This window comes from Saimiri boliviensis, chromosome 9, assembly GCF_048565385.1.
Source record: "Saimiri boliviensis isolate mSaiBol1 chromosome 9, mSaiBol1.pri, whole genome shotgun sequence".
NCBI classification, from domain to species: Eukaryota; Metazoa; Chordata; class Mammalia; order Primates; family Cebidae; genus Saimiri; species Saimiri boliviensis.
The window spans coordinates 30,664,097-30,678,403 of NC_133457.1; the positions used below are offsets into that span (position 1 = coordinate 30,664,097).

General features: G+C 36.8%; 1 protein-coding gene across 12 annotated transcripts in view; it reads right to left on the minus strand.

Moving 5' to 3' along the window:
- The window catches only part of PHC3 (polyhomeotic homolog 3), a 101,162-nt gene that overhangs the window by 9,448 nt on the left and 77,407 nt on the right, over nucleotides 1–14,307 (minus strand). For 8 of the 12 annotated variants that reach the window (XM_074405645.1, XM_074405644.1, XM_074405643.1 and 5 more), the window contains 3 exons: nucleotides 10,514–10,628; nucleotides 5,306–5,438; nucleotides 4,983–5,214 (listed from right to left, as the gene is read on the minus strand). In XM_074405645.1, coding sequence (XP_074261746.1) covers nucleotides 4,983–5,214; nucleotides 5,306–5,438; nucleotides 10,514–10,628 — 480 coding nt within the window. Of the gene's footprint in view, nucleotides 1–1,403; nucleotides 1,538–4,682; nucleotides 4,811–4,982; nucleotides 5,215–5,305; nucleotides 5,439–10,513; nucleotides 10,629–14,307 lie in introns of those variants that run through there. The other 4 variants (XM_074405646.1, XM_010335677.3, XR_012519178.1 and 1 more) reach the window with 3 other exon arrangements.

Below are 14,307 nucleotides of genomic sequence, written 5' to 3' on the forward strand. Positions count from 1 at the left end.
ATGGTAGTCTTGAGTTCACTCTTGAAGAATAGGATATTTGCATTCTGAAAATAAGAATTAATTCAAAATCCATGTAAAGCAATTTGCATGGAAATTCTTGCTCTAAAATAATGTTATAAAAATAATTCATGAGAGGTAAAAATGTACGAAGTCTAGATGTAATACTTCCTTCACAAACAGGACTATGTTGTTACCTCAAAGCATGCCGGTTTGGCTTAACTAGTTATACCTCATAAACTTATCTTTGTATAATATTTCCTTCACATATAGGTAAAGAGGAAACAGAAATATAATGTTTTGCCATTTAAATAACAATCTAGACATATTTTCTCAAGTGAGTACTACTTTCATTATCTTTTGTACCTTATCCTAATTTATGACCTTCACTTGCCAAGTGCATTTAGAATTTTTTATTATTCACTCAGGACAGATCAAATCTCTCAAGACTGTATTACCAATCTATTGCAATGCTGCTGAAATCTATTACACTGCTTGACTTGTAATTTCTACTCCAAATCTTAGTATTACTGGGCTTGTCTCCATTTTTGTTAAGAAACAATTCTCACTGAAATCATGAACTTGCTGGCGAATTTCCCACCACATAACCAATATTTTAGCTCTCAGTCTAAACCAGGTGCTTTAGCAGGTAACAATGCTAGTATGTACCTGAAACTCAAATGTTTTTACTGTCTACCAAATTTTCACATCCAGATTACTCAATAAACTTACCCATAAAGGGTAAAGAAACCAATAGAAAGGTAATGAATTAAGTAGCTGAGACAGGAGACAATAAAAAAATACGGCAGCTTTCTTGAGAGCCAGTAAAACTGTAAGATGAATTTAAGAATACACATAAAAACTGAAAGCTTAAGTTTTTCTATTTTTTTCAAATTAGCATTCTAAGTGAAAACACAAATAAAAAGATAATTAAAATGAAAACAGTTACATTACACTTTTGGATGCCACAATTTTGCTAGTACTATTATACTTTTACCTGCAAATGTATCATCCTCTTATATGTAAGATAATGATGTCTCTCTTATAATCCCAGCACAAAGCACAAAGCATTATAGGTACTGAATACATAATATCTGTCAATAAGGACTGAATTGGTGAATACACAATAAACAAAAATATAATCTGCTACAGAAGAGCTATCTTTAAGAGTAATACAAACATTTTTTCCTGTGTTTAGCTGTGTGGCCATTTTTTCTCTTGATCATTTCTTTTCTCATGTCCTGTTAATTTTATCTTTACTGTTTCCTACATAACAACCGGCTTTTCAATTTGTTTTAATAATTTCTCACACTTAAAAATTGACATTTCAATACCCTCTACAAACGTTTTATGGTTTTGCTCATTTATCTTATAAAATAAACTATAGTTGAAATGGGATTACTCACCATAGAAAAGCCCCTTTTCTTTTCCCAGAGGTAGCTCTCAACAAAACTGAGGCAGACAAAACTGACTAATCTTGCATCTAGTTGTGACTTCGTCCTTCTTTTTATGAAAGAACTAATGTTCTTCTCTCTTCAGTCTTACTTACAAGAACACAGGAAAGAAAAGAAGAGAGAGAAAGATAGGGTGGGACTTACTTAGATTCAGAAAACAGGAGCAATGAGAAGTAATGAGAACTGTAAGAGCTACATTTGGGAATAGAAACAAGGAGTTCTCCATGAGGAAAATATGTAGCACATTCCTGTTCCTCTGTATTGTGAGATTCCTCTTCAAATATCCTCTTGTTGGTAGACAGTAAATGTATTAGCAAAATAATAAAGAACAAGAAGTGTTTTGGGAAACAGCACAAACAAATAGGAACACATTTTAGATCACAACTTTCTTAACCACAAAAAAAGTGTAGTTACATCAGTATAGAAATAAAAGAATAAAGTGACTTAGAAAAAGAAAAATTGGAAGCAAGTATGCTTCCAGAAACTCATTACAGAAAAAAATATATTTTAAAAACAATCTTAAATGCTCAAGGTATACTGAGATAAAGTTCTAGCTTTCTGACATTAACATCTACTTTGGCAAAATGGCTTGGATCCCAGGGATGTGTATAAAACATACACCAACTGGCACAGCCAGTCAGCTGAGCTAACTTCATTTCACCAGAAGCAAGTGCAGTGCCGCTCTCAGTACGGGCAAGGACCTCTGCACAGGGGTCCCAACTGAACTTGCAAGCATCTGGCATCACTTCTCCAGCTAAACTCAAAACAAAACACTTTGCACAAAAATTGACCACAGTAAGGTTGGTGAAAAGATATTACCTGCCACTCAATGCTACAAAAAAAAAGTTCCAATACTAATATTACAAAAACCAGTAAACAGTCATGTTTTAAGAAATGATTCCTACTTTATATGCCTACAGAAAAATCAAATCTACTGTGGATTCACAGATCAATAAACAGGATAAACTGATCTCTGCAAAGGATAGTTCATCATAGGAAGGAAGGGTTAAAGAAGATAACCTGCAGTAAACTGAAAATAATAATTGTTCCTGTAGGTAACTTTTAAATGCACAAAAAATTAGAGGGCCGTAATTTTTCATTCTGATAATAGCTCTGAGATTTTGGTCTACTGCACACAAGCTCTAACATAGTCCCGAACAGGAAGTTTAACAAGATGATATACAAAGAGAAAAGAAAACTGGAGGAGTAAACATAATATGCCCTGATTAAACAGGGAAGGAAGCCTATCTCAACTGGAAATAAACAAAATACAAGAGATTACAAAATTTACAAGCTTGTTCATTCTATGAGAAAAGCTTGGGAGTAGACTACTAAGGGAAAATAAACAGTGCTGAATGAGAGCTAAAAGAAGCTCAAAAGGAAATTTACAAACTCCAGAGAAGCAGAAAGAAATGAACATTAAGGTATTTTCTGTTATGAGATTACCTTAAACTACAGACATTATGCAGAGAAAACTTTGAGAAAGGTGATATAACTAATCACACAAATAAGCTTATTATTTGGCCTGTCAAAGCAGTTTGAAAACATTACCATTTCATAAGTAAAGAAAGAGTCAAATTAAGCAGACTCTAAAACAGTAGTAAGAAATTCTGAATTATATAATAACTGTGTCCTTTTTATGATATATGTTTTCTAAATATCTGGCAACAAAATTAAGTATCTAGATGAACTCTATAAGACAAGCATTTTAAGTTATGAGCAATATTAAGTTTCATGTTTTTTGTTTAACTCAAATGAAGCAAGAATGAGACAAAGGAAATCAGCCTTTTTTCTAATAAAGTAGCCACATGGCAAATGGATGCTGGGGAAAATTAGCCTAAATAAAAAAGAAGTGAAAGAAGAATCAGCAGTGTATCTGTTAATTATCTGGGCAACTATTTTCCTCGGGATGTAAACCAGCTCTCTTTTGCAAAGGAAAAGAAAAATTTCTCCCAAATGAAAACTCAGGCTCACAAATAGATCATGTGCCCCACTTGGAAGGCTGAGACTACCTCTGAAGATGACAGAATCAAAGTCCAGCCCCAGGAATCAGTATAGACTCCAAAGTTAATTCTCAAGATAGCTATACTGGTCTAAAAACTAACATTGGTTTCATTAGATACTAAAACCACAACCAATGGAGATTCACCATCTTCTAAATACATCAAGTTTAAAACAGATTCTAAATGCACATGGTCAGCAATTAACTCACACCTAAGTTTTCTTGGGCACATGCACATGTTTAAAAATCTTCCCATGAAGTATCTCCCCTTTAAACAATTCCATCTTTCTTTAAAAGTGGCCATATTTTTTGTGTTTTTTTTTGTTAAAAAAAAAAAAAAAAAAAGCATTTCTAAAACAAGCTATTAATAAACTAATTTAATAAAATCTCACAGAATTCTGTATATGAAGTAACAGATTCTTTAAAACTATCATTTCTAAATATATTTTCTTGTATAGCATGTTTGCTCTAAGTATGCTTCTAAGACTTTAGTTGCCGTCATAGACTAATTAGCAACAATAGCTAATTAATTAGCTTATTAAACTGTAAAAAGTTAGCAGACAAGTTCAAATACGACATATTCTTCTAGAAAGCTTTTATCAAGAGAAATGATATGATTTGCAATAAAAATAAAAGGGAATAATTTTGTTTTAGTCTCCTCATTTTCCATATGCATAAGGTCAAAGTGAATGACAAGATTTACTGATTTAAACATATATATAAATATATATAGTCTTAACATATATAACCAGTGTGGGTCTCATCACGAGCAAAGGTACAGCTGTCTTTAGTAGCCAGCCCCTTGGAGAAAGTGGATATAAAAGATTACTGTTGTTTTAAGAAAAAAAGATAAAAGTTGATGGAAAGAGTATCAAAATGAGAGAACAGGAAAACATAAATAAGAAAGTTACCCTCAAAATTAGAATGAATATAATAGAATTTCAGCTGTCTATTTGAAATATAAAATTTCAGAAAAGCTCTTGATATTTATTGAAAAGAATCAAAGAATGTACCTTCTTTTAAAAGAACTGGCTTGATTTTTTTCCAAGAAACCAAATTTTTACCATATTGTAAAAGGTCTTGATTCGTTTTCAAAAATGTTAAAAAAAAAAAAAAAAAGTCTCTCTTATTTCATTTTTAAAAAGGATAAATTAGGAAATAAGGAGGAATAGAATAGAAAAATAGAAGAGCAGAAGGGAAGAAGTGTCTGATTCAATCTCTCTACTGACCTCTCGAGAGAAATCAGACTGAAGAGAAGAAAGCACCATTAATATCTTCACCGGCTGAGGTGTCACAGCAGAAGCAGGACTAGTCAGTTTTTATCGACTTGGGGGGTATAAGAAAATACCCAGTAGTGCTGAGGGAATAAGCAAGAGGAAACAGATCATATTTCAATAACAATGCCACTTAATTTATACATACACACAGTACTTCTCTAACCCTTTTGTGCAAAAGGTGTGGATGGAACTAACATTGCTGTGTGTGAATGCACGAGAAAAATATTAAGGCCAAAGTGATGAATTACATACCAGGCAAAGAATGAATGAAGGCCCAGACATCATCGACTGTCCAAATAGATGGCTCTGTTTGTGCAACTGGTAGCAAGTCAGTGTTCTCAGGCATTTTCCGAATTCTCACATCCCGAAGCTCACGTTCTCTTTCCCGCTCACTCTGCCTGCGCAGACGAGTTGTCATAGCAGATGGCACAGAATCTTCATGAGAAGCCAAGTCTTCTTCTGCAGATGGATAAGTAATTGGAAGCTGGAAAATGTAGTACAAGCAAAATACAGCATTGCACTTTCCTTGCATTTCTGAAAAGGGTACTTTACATTGAAGCAAGGTTTGTACAGACCTGCCTAAGGAGATGTTCTCTTGCTGCCCCATCAGGGCCACTTGGACGACGGCCACGATGCCCAAGACTTTGATTATCAGGCTTACGATTCCAACGACTAAGTGCAAATTTTTTAGAACAGCTAACATTGTACCTAAAGAAATTCAAGTAAGAAAAAATATTTCATGATATATGGGACAATCCATTTAGTATTTAATTGTGACTTTTAAGTGCAACAGTGACTTAGTAAGTACCATAATACATCATTATGAATATAAGACCTCATAATCTTTTTTTTTTTTTTTTTTTTTGAGACGGAGTTTCGCTCTTGTTACCCAGGCTGGAGTGCAATGGCACGATCTCGGCTCACCGCAACCTCCACTTCCTAGGTTCAGGCAATTCTCCTGTCTCAGCCTCCTGAGTAGCTGGGATTACAGGCACGCACCACCATGCCCAGCTAATTTTTTTGTATTTTTAGTAGAGACAGGGTTTCACCTTGTTGACCAAGATGGTCTTGATCTCTTGACCTTGTGATCCACCCACCTCGGCCTCCCAAAGTGCTGGGATTACAGGTGTAAGCCACCGCGCCCGGCCCCAACTATATCGTTTAATGGATTTACTTATGCTAAAGGTCAAAAAACGAGCTCTGTGTATATCATAATATATCTCTCAATATACTACTGGACTTCTACAACAAGGTATTGTATTTTTTTCTGATTACAGCATGACAATGGGAAACTTCCTGCAAAATACAGAGAATAACCAATTTTCATAGCAGCAAAAAAAGTGGAAGTTTCCAAAAGAAAAAGAAGTTATGTAGTATCTATGTAGATGTTTATTCAAACTGATTTTTCTAAGTAGTAACTTCAAAAGACACTAATTTTTAAAAGTTTAGTATACTAAGGGAGAGAATTTCAGCCAGCTAATAAAAGATTTTTCAAATATTACTAAAATCAAAGAATGAAAATGTAAAGTAGAGATTTTTTTTTTTTTTTTTTTTTGAGACGGAGTTTCACTCTTGTTACCCAGGCTGGAGTGCAATGGCGCGATCTCGGCTCACCGCAACCTCCGCCTCCTGGGTTCAGGCAATTCTCCTGCCTCAGCTTCCTGAGTAGCTGGGATTACAGGCACACGCCACCATGCCCAGCTAATTTTTTGTATTTTTAGTAGAGACGGGGTTTCACCATGTTGACCAGGATGGTCTCGATCTCTCGACCTCGTGATCCACCCGCCTCGGCCTCCCAAAGTGCTGGGATTACAGGCTTGAGCCACCGCTCCTGGCCTAAAGTAGAGACTTTAAAGTTACACAAGGAATTCATTGCTCTCATTATTCAGAAAATTTAGAAGTACATAACCCTTTAATGAAAGATTTTATTTTACCAAAATAGACTGCCTAATATTTTTGAACATAGACCTTTATACGACATAATGACAGCTCAAAAGAATCCTATGCCTTTTATAATGGATTCTAATGTCCTAGAAGAAGGACTGGCAAACTTTTTATACGAAGGACCAGATGGCAAATATTTTAAGTTTAATGGATCATACAAGTTTCTGTCACAACTACCCACCTCTGCCACTGTAGTGTGAAAGTAGCCACTGAAAATACTGGGCTGGATGCAGTGGCTCACACCTGTAATCCCAGCACTTTGGGAGGCCAAGGTGGATGGATTACTTGAGCTCTGGAGTTCAAGACCAGTAAATGGCAAGACCAGTTCAAGATCAACATGGTGAAAACCCATCTCTACCAAAAATACAAGAACTAGCCAGGTGTGCTGGCACACACCTGTAGTCTCAACTACTTAAGAAGCTGAGGCAGGAGGATGGCTTGAGCCCCGGAGGTTAAGGTTGCAGTGAGCTGTGATAGCACCATTGCACTACAGCATAGGTAACAGAGCTAGACCCTATCTCAAAACAATAAAAATAAATTTAAAAAATTAAAAATAAATAGAAAATATTGAATGAGCACGGCTTTGCTCCAGTAAAACTTTTAGTAACAGTAAAATTTAAATTTCGCATAATTTTCATGTATCACAAAATATTATTATTTTGATTTTTTTCCCAACAAACTAAAAATTTCAAAATCATCCTTAGCTCATGAGCCCATACAAAAAAACGAACCACAGGAAAGACTTGGACTGGGTGAGTCTGCCAACCTTTCCCTAGAAAGAAGAGTGAGAAAAAATGATCTAAGAAACAAATTTCTGAAAAGCTATGCAAAGGCTAAGAAAGATATATGCAGTTTCATTTTTACATATATGCAACTGCCTTGGTAACTTATTTTCAAAAATCTGTCTCATAGAGATGAGGGTCTCACTATGTTGCCAAGGTTGGTTTCAAACTCCTGGGCTCAAGCAATCTTCCCACCTCAGCCTCCCAAACTGCTGGAATTACAGGTGTGTGCAACCACATCCACCCTTCAAAATTCTTTTGCTCCAAGAAAGTTCTAAGAATAAATCCCAATTAACTTTGCTACCGGTAACTATCCTAGGACCCAGATGCTGACACCAAAACAAATTCTCCTCATCAACATTTTATAAAGATATCAAGAGGTGGAAATAAAAGGTACTATGAGAGGCCGGGCGTGGTGGCTCATGCCTGTAATCCCAGTACTTTAGGAGGCCAAGGCAAGTGGATCACAAGGTCAGGAGTTCAAGACCAGCCTGGCCAACATGGTGAAACCCCATCTCTACCAAAAATACAAAAATCAGCTGCACATGGTGGCGCATGCCTGTAATTCCAGCTACTCCGGAGGCTGAGGCAGGAGAATTGCTTGAACCGGGACACGGGAGGCAGAGGTTGCAGTGAGCTGAGATCACGCCACTGCACTCCAGCCTGGGCTACAGAGTGAGATTCTGTCTCAAAAAAAAAAAAAAAAAAAAAAGATACTATGAGAATGAGAGCTATTTTTCCCATAAAAAGATAAGTATCTTGACAGCCAACTCATTTTATCCTGAAACAATTCAAGAAGATCCTGCTGTGTTCATAATGTGCTCATCTGTGGGCTCAGTGATGTAGGTTTCTGATTTCCATTTATATCAACTTTATCCATTAAGAAATAGAAATAGAAAGATTGCAGGTGGCTCAGACCTGCAATCCCAGCACTTTGGGAGGCCGAGGCGGGCAGATCACCAGAGGTTAGGAGTTCAAGACCAGCCTAACCAACATGGAGAAACCCGCCTCTAGTAAACAATACAAAATTAGCCAGGTGTGGTGGTGGATGCCTGTAATCCCAGCTACTCAGGAGGCTGAGACAGGAGAATCACCTGAACCCAGGAGACGGAGGTTGCAGTGAGACAAGATTGCATCATTGCACTCCAGCTTGGGCAACAAGAGCGAAATTCCATCTCAAAAAAAAAAAAAAAAAGGAATAGAAAAAAGAGGCTAGCTTTATACTTGATACCTTGTCCCTAAGTATTTAGCTTTCCAACACAGCTAGGCTAACATGGAAATGACAATGGTTCTTCCCTGACCTAACCTACCCTCTGTCATCCACATTTCCCTGTTAGGTCCCCTACCTTGCTAAAAAGGTTCACCAAAAGGAATACTAATGTCACAACTCAGCAGTCATCTCTGAGAGAAGACTAATGGCAGCATTAAGTGTCCTCAAATATTTTTAAATAGTCAAGAAGTTTAAAATATTCTGAAAGGCAGTCCTTTCCCCAAGTTTTTAGAGTACTTAATCACTTCGAATCAAGGAACCATTGTTCTTTTTTTGTGGTATATGCGAACTAGAAAATTCAAGTTAAAACTTGAGTTACATAATTTGATTACTAGTTTACCAGTAACATCAAAGCGTATTTGAAAAACAGATTAACAACTGAAACGATGAACCCAATTTTGGAGGAAAACACTTCTACTATTTAACTTTTTATTAAGTATATTTTGGAAATATCCCATACAAAATAAAATGTTCAAGTCAGAAATTCCCTAGATGTATACAACTAAGATTTTTTTTTTCATGAGGTTTTTTTTTATGTATGCATAATAGATGTACATAGTTTTAAGGTATGTGTGATAATGTAATACATGCATACAACTGTAATGATCAAATCAGTGTACTTGGGAAATCCACACCTTAAATACTGTCTTTTCTTCATGTTAGAACCATTCCAATTCTTCTCTTCTACCTATTTTGAAATATAGTACAAGCTATAGTCATCCTATTGAAGATCTTAAATCCTTTGAGAGAATAATCACCCTTCTGAACAGAGAACCAATTTCAAAATAGTGTGCATACACTTCAACTTTAGTGGCAAGTATCAGTATTACTAGGATTTATTATCAGAATTAGGGTAGGATTCTTTTTAAATGTAAACCAAACTTGGGAATTATACAATTAATGAAGAGTCTAAACATTTATTTTGTTATTAATACTATTTATCAGCCAGGCATGGTGGCTCATACCTGTAATCCCCTGGGGGTGGGGGGGAATCATCTGAGGTCAGGAGTTCGAGACCAGCCTGGCCAACATGGTGAAATCCTGTCTCTACTAAAAATACAAAAATTAGCCAGGCATGGTGGCAAGGTGCCTGTAATCCCAGCTACTCAGGAGGCTGAGGCAGGAGAATTGCCTGAACCTGAATGGCGGAGGTTGCAGTGAGCCACGATTGCACCACTGCACTCCAGCCTGGGAGACAGAGTGAGACTGTATTAAAAAAAAAAAAAAAAAAAAAAAAAAACTATGACTATTGAAAATACTAATTCAGAAAAAACAAGTACTTTCTGATCATGTTAACAGTATGGGGAATTTATACTATAGCTGTCCCGTTAGAAACCTAAAATAAATAGGATGTGATTCAAACAAATGAAAACATTTTAAAATAACACAAAGTAAATCTAAGTTATTTCAATAATGATAAAACACATACTGTTTTTTATATTTTAAGGACTAGTATTGCATAACATCCTGATCATTTCCTTGGAGGGATTCTCCTAAATATATTCTTACCACCAGGAGATTACTACTTTAATATCAGATTATACCATACAATTAAGTGTTATGAATATGTAATTTTCACAAAGCAAAATCTAGTAACTAAGTACAAGACATCTCCAGATACTGCCTATTTGTATTATTCTTTTACATTACAATATCTAGGTTTCTTCTACAGTATAATACATACTAAAATATCTAGAGTTGTCCTTGGTAAGCTATTCAAAGGTTTTTGGGTTTTGTTCCAATAGTTATTTATCTGTCCTTTAGGAAATTCAAGAGCACAGAAATACCTTTTGGCACACGACATCGTGCAGAATCGTTTTGACCGCAAAAATTCATTAGCATATCCCATTTTCCCACAGAATTCACACTTGAGCAACTCACTGTCCATTTCTTCTAATGTCTCTAAAAAAGAAGGAAACAAAGGAAAAAAAAGTTCCAAAAATTTAATTATGCAAGTTTTCTTTTAGTCTATACTTTGGTTGGATACTGCTAGCAAACCAATGGTTCTTAACTTTTCTGGTTTTTTTTTGAGACGGGAGTTTCGCTCTTGTTACCCAGGCTGGAGTGCAATGGCATGATCTCGGCTCACCGCAACCTCCGCCTCCTGGGTTCAGGCAATTCTCCTGCCTCAGCCTCCTGAGTAGCTGGGATTACAGGCACGCGCCACCATGTTCAGCTAATTTTTTGTATTTTTAGTAGAGACTGGGTTTCACCATGTTGACCAGGATGGTCTCGATTTCTGGACCTCGTGATCCACCCGCCTTGGCCTCCCAAAGTGCTGAGATTAACAGGCGTGAGCCACCGCGCCCGGCTGGTTCTTAACTTTTCAATCCACAGTCACTTTGACAAGACAAAAGCCTTCAAAAACAACCACTGCTACTAATTCCCTCTTGCGTCTGCATAAAAATTACAAGGAATTTCTTTCTACATAAATAAGCGTAACATTAGGCTGGGCGCAGTGGCTCAAGCCTGTAATCCCAGCACTTTGGGAGGCCGAGGCGGGTGGATCATGAGGTCAAGAGATCGAGACCATCCTGGTCAACATGGTGAAACCCCGTCTCTACAAAAATACAAAAAAAAAAAAATTAGCTGGGCATGGTGGTGCGTGCATGTAATCCCAGCTACTCAGGAGGCTGAGACAGGAGAATTGCCTGAACCCAGGAGGCGGAGGTTGCGGTGAGCCGAGATCGTGCCATTGCACTCCAGCCTGGGTAACAAGAGTGAAACTCAGTCTCAAAAAATAATAAGCTAACATTTTAAAAGGTTTATCTCGCTTACAATCCATCTAAAATGTACAAAAAAACTTTACAAACACTGGGAGAGAAATGAAGATCAATAACATAGGCACTACCTTCCAGGAGGAACGCTTTCAAAAAGCTGAGTGTGCGATATGAATTTTGATAAACTGCACTGTGGAGACACATAGCAGAGAACCCTTAATTCTAACTGGAGCAATGGCTTCAAAAGGTGAAATTTTGATACGTCTGATTTAAAGGAGCATGTAAGATAATTAGCTCTCTCAAAGACCTGCAGTAAATGATAAAATATATAAAGATGTATATATCAGGAGGCTGAGGCAGAAGAACTGTTTGAGTCAAAGAATTTGAGACCAGTGTGGGCAGCATAGCAAGATCCCATCTCATTCATCATACATAGATACATACATAAAATTATTTTAAAAGATGCATATATATAAGTATAAAACAGGGTGCTTAATAGGATGCTCCCTATTAATTTAGAATGTCCTTCTTCTATCCTACATATGTAACTACTCTCAGAACTACTTTCATAAGCAAAAGTCATCAATTTAGTAGCAATGAGGAAGAAACAATCTCAAAACAAGTTAAAAATGGCCCCTTCCAACCGCCCAGTCAGAAGATCCACCAATGCATTCCTGAGACCTGACAACATAATTCCCAGAAGTACTGTTTTGATTTTGTCATGCTTATAATCTGATCTGACCTTGAAAAGCCTGTACAGGAGACAGAACTTCTCACTTAACCACCGACAGCCATTAGTTCCAGCCCTGACAGACTCTATTTCTCAGGTTTATTACAGGAACAGCATATGCAAAAAGCTTTGTTTCAAAGATGTTTTGTTAATTAACATAGCAAGGTGTAACACCTAATAATAGGTTAGAATATGTTATGAAGGAGAAGAAAATGTTTCTGCTGGTGAGAGAAAGGAAATATCAAATAGAAATGATTTACAGTTAACCCAACAAAAAATAGAGTATCAGTTTTATTTCTCATAAAGTGAGGGACATTAACAAATTCAAACATTCTAATGTTCAGTCAGATTTTTAATAAATTCGGTAATATTGCCAAGGTCCCTATTTTACATTTATGAATTTTAAAACTGCCAAAACAATTTTTTAAACTGCTGATTTAGTAATAAAAATGGATTCTATGGCAGAGACAGCTGGTAATTCTCCAGCATCCACTCTTTGCTTTTCTCCCATAGTAACAAAACCTTACGAACACGGCCACCCAGATTAAAAACAAGTTTCTGTCCTAGGTGTGGCTAATTTGTAACCAATGGCATATGAATGTAAATGTTCACAAATTCCAGATGGTGCTCTTTCCCCCATGTCATTGGTTAGAATGTGATCATGAAGATTAGCCATCTTGGAAATAAAAGCAACATTCTATGGAGGCAGAGACATAAAACCCTGGAGCTTGAGTGCCCAGTACTAAGGAACTACCACATGAAGCCCTCAACTGCTGCCCTTTGGGTTATGTCAAAGAAAATTAAACTCCTATCTTCTTTAATTAAATATTATTCTGGATCTTTACTGGAGTGGCCAAACCTACTTCCTAACTATTATAGAGCCCCCATTTTCTGGCATGAGGAGAAGTTACTTTTTACTTCCCCCAAGACCTGAAATTACATGAGGACAGCAGCAAAAAGAGGCAATGAGATGGAAACCATGATAAGTGTGATGACATACTAAGAAAGACAATAAGCTACTTTGATGAATCACAATCTACTGGTTAGAAACTCTCACAATAGAACCAGTCTAAACAGACCCACAATTTATCCTTTTTATGCTTACCATGAGGTTTGAAGGTTGAAACTATATATACTACTAAAACCAAAGCCACTAAATAAATGACCTCACCATTTCACACTGTAGTACTTCCTACAAACACTGACGTACATAGTAATAAGAACGTGAAAATTATAAAATTACCTTGGGAAATTAGTGTATTTAAAATTTTAACACATTTTATATAAATATTTCTCGTCTATGAAATATGTTATCTCTGTATCTTCCTGTTCTTACTCTGATATCATATCCTGCTGAACTACCCCTTTACCTTGAGAACATCAGTCCTTTCCTTCCTCTTGCCACCATGACTACAGGTGTCAATTACATGCAAAACTTATATATACATCCTATAAATGGCCATCAAAGTTTCCAAAAACACTTTCATTCATATCACCTGCCTAAAAATCTTCAGTAACTATCCAGCCAACTTCAAACCATCCGCCCAGCAAGGTAACTTCTAACTCGCTTGTCTAATATCCAAGGTTCTCCACAAACTGACTCCGCCATTCATACTTCCCACTCCTCCTCTAATTCAGCCGTCTACTCTTCACTGCCCTCTCTCAAAGTTACCTAGCGCTTACACATTCTTCGTGCATTTACTCTTAGTGTTCTAATGTGGCAAAATAATGATGAATTTGGGTGATAATGTTAGTCTGGGTGACTGGAGATTTGTTATACAGTTCTTTCTAATTAATGTTTGAAATTTTTCATGGTTAACATCCTTTATTAAAACAAATCAGGCCGGGCTCGGTGGCTCAAGCCTGTAATCCCAGCACTTTAGGAGGCCGAGGTGGGTGGATCATGAGGTCAAGAGATCGAGACCATCCTGGTCAACATGGTGAAACCCCGTCTCTACTGAAAATACAAAAAAATTAGCTGGGCATGGTGGCGTGTGCCTGTAATCCCAGCTACTCAGGAGGCTGAGGCAGGAGAATTGCCTGAGCCCAGGAGGTGGAGATTGTGGTGAGCCGAGATCTTGCCATTGCACTCCAGCCTGGGTAACAAGAGCAAAACTCCGTCTCCCAAAAA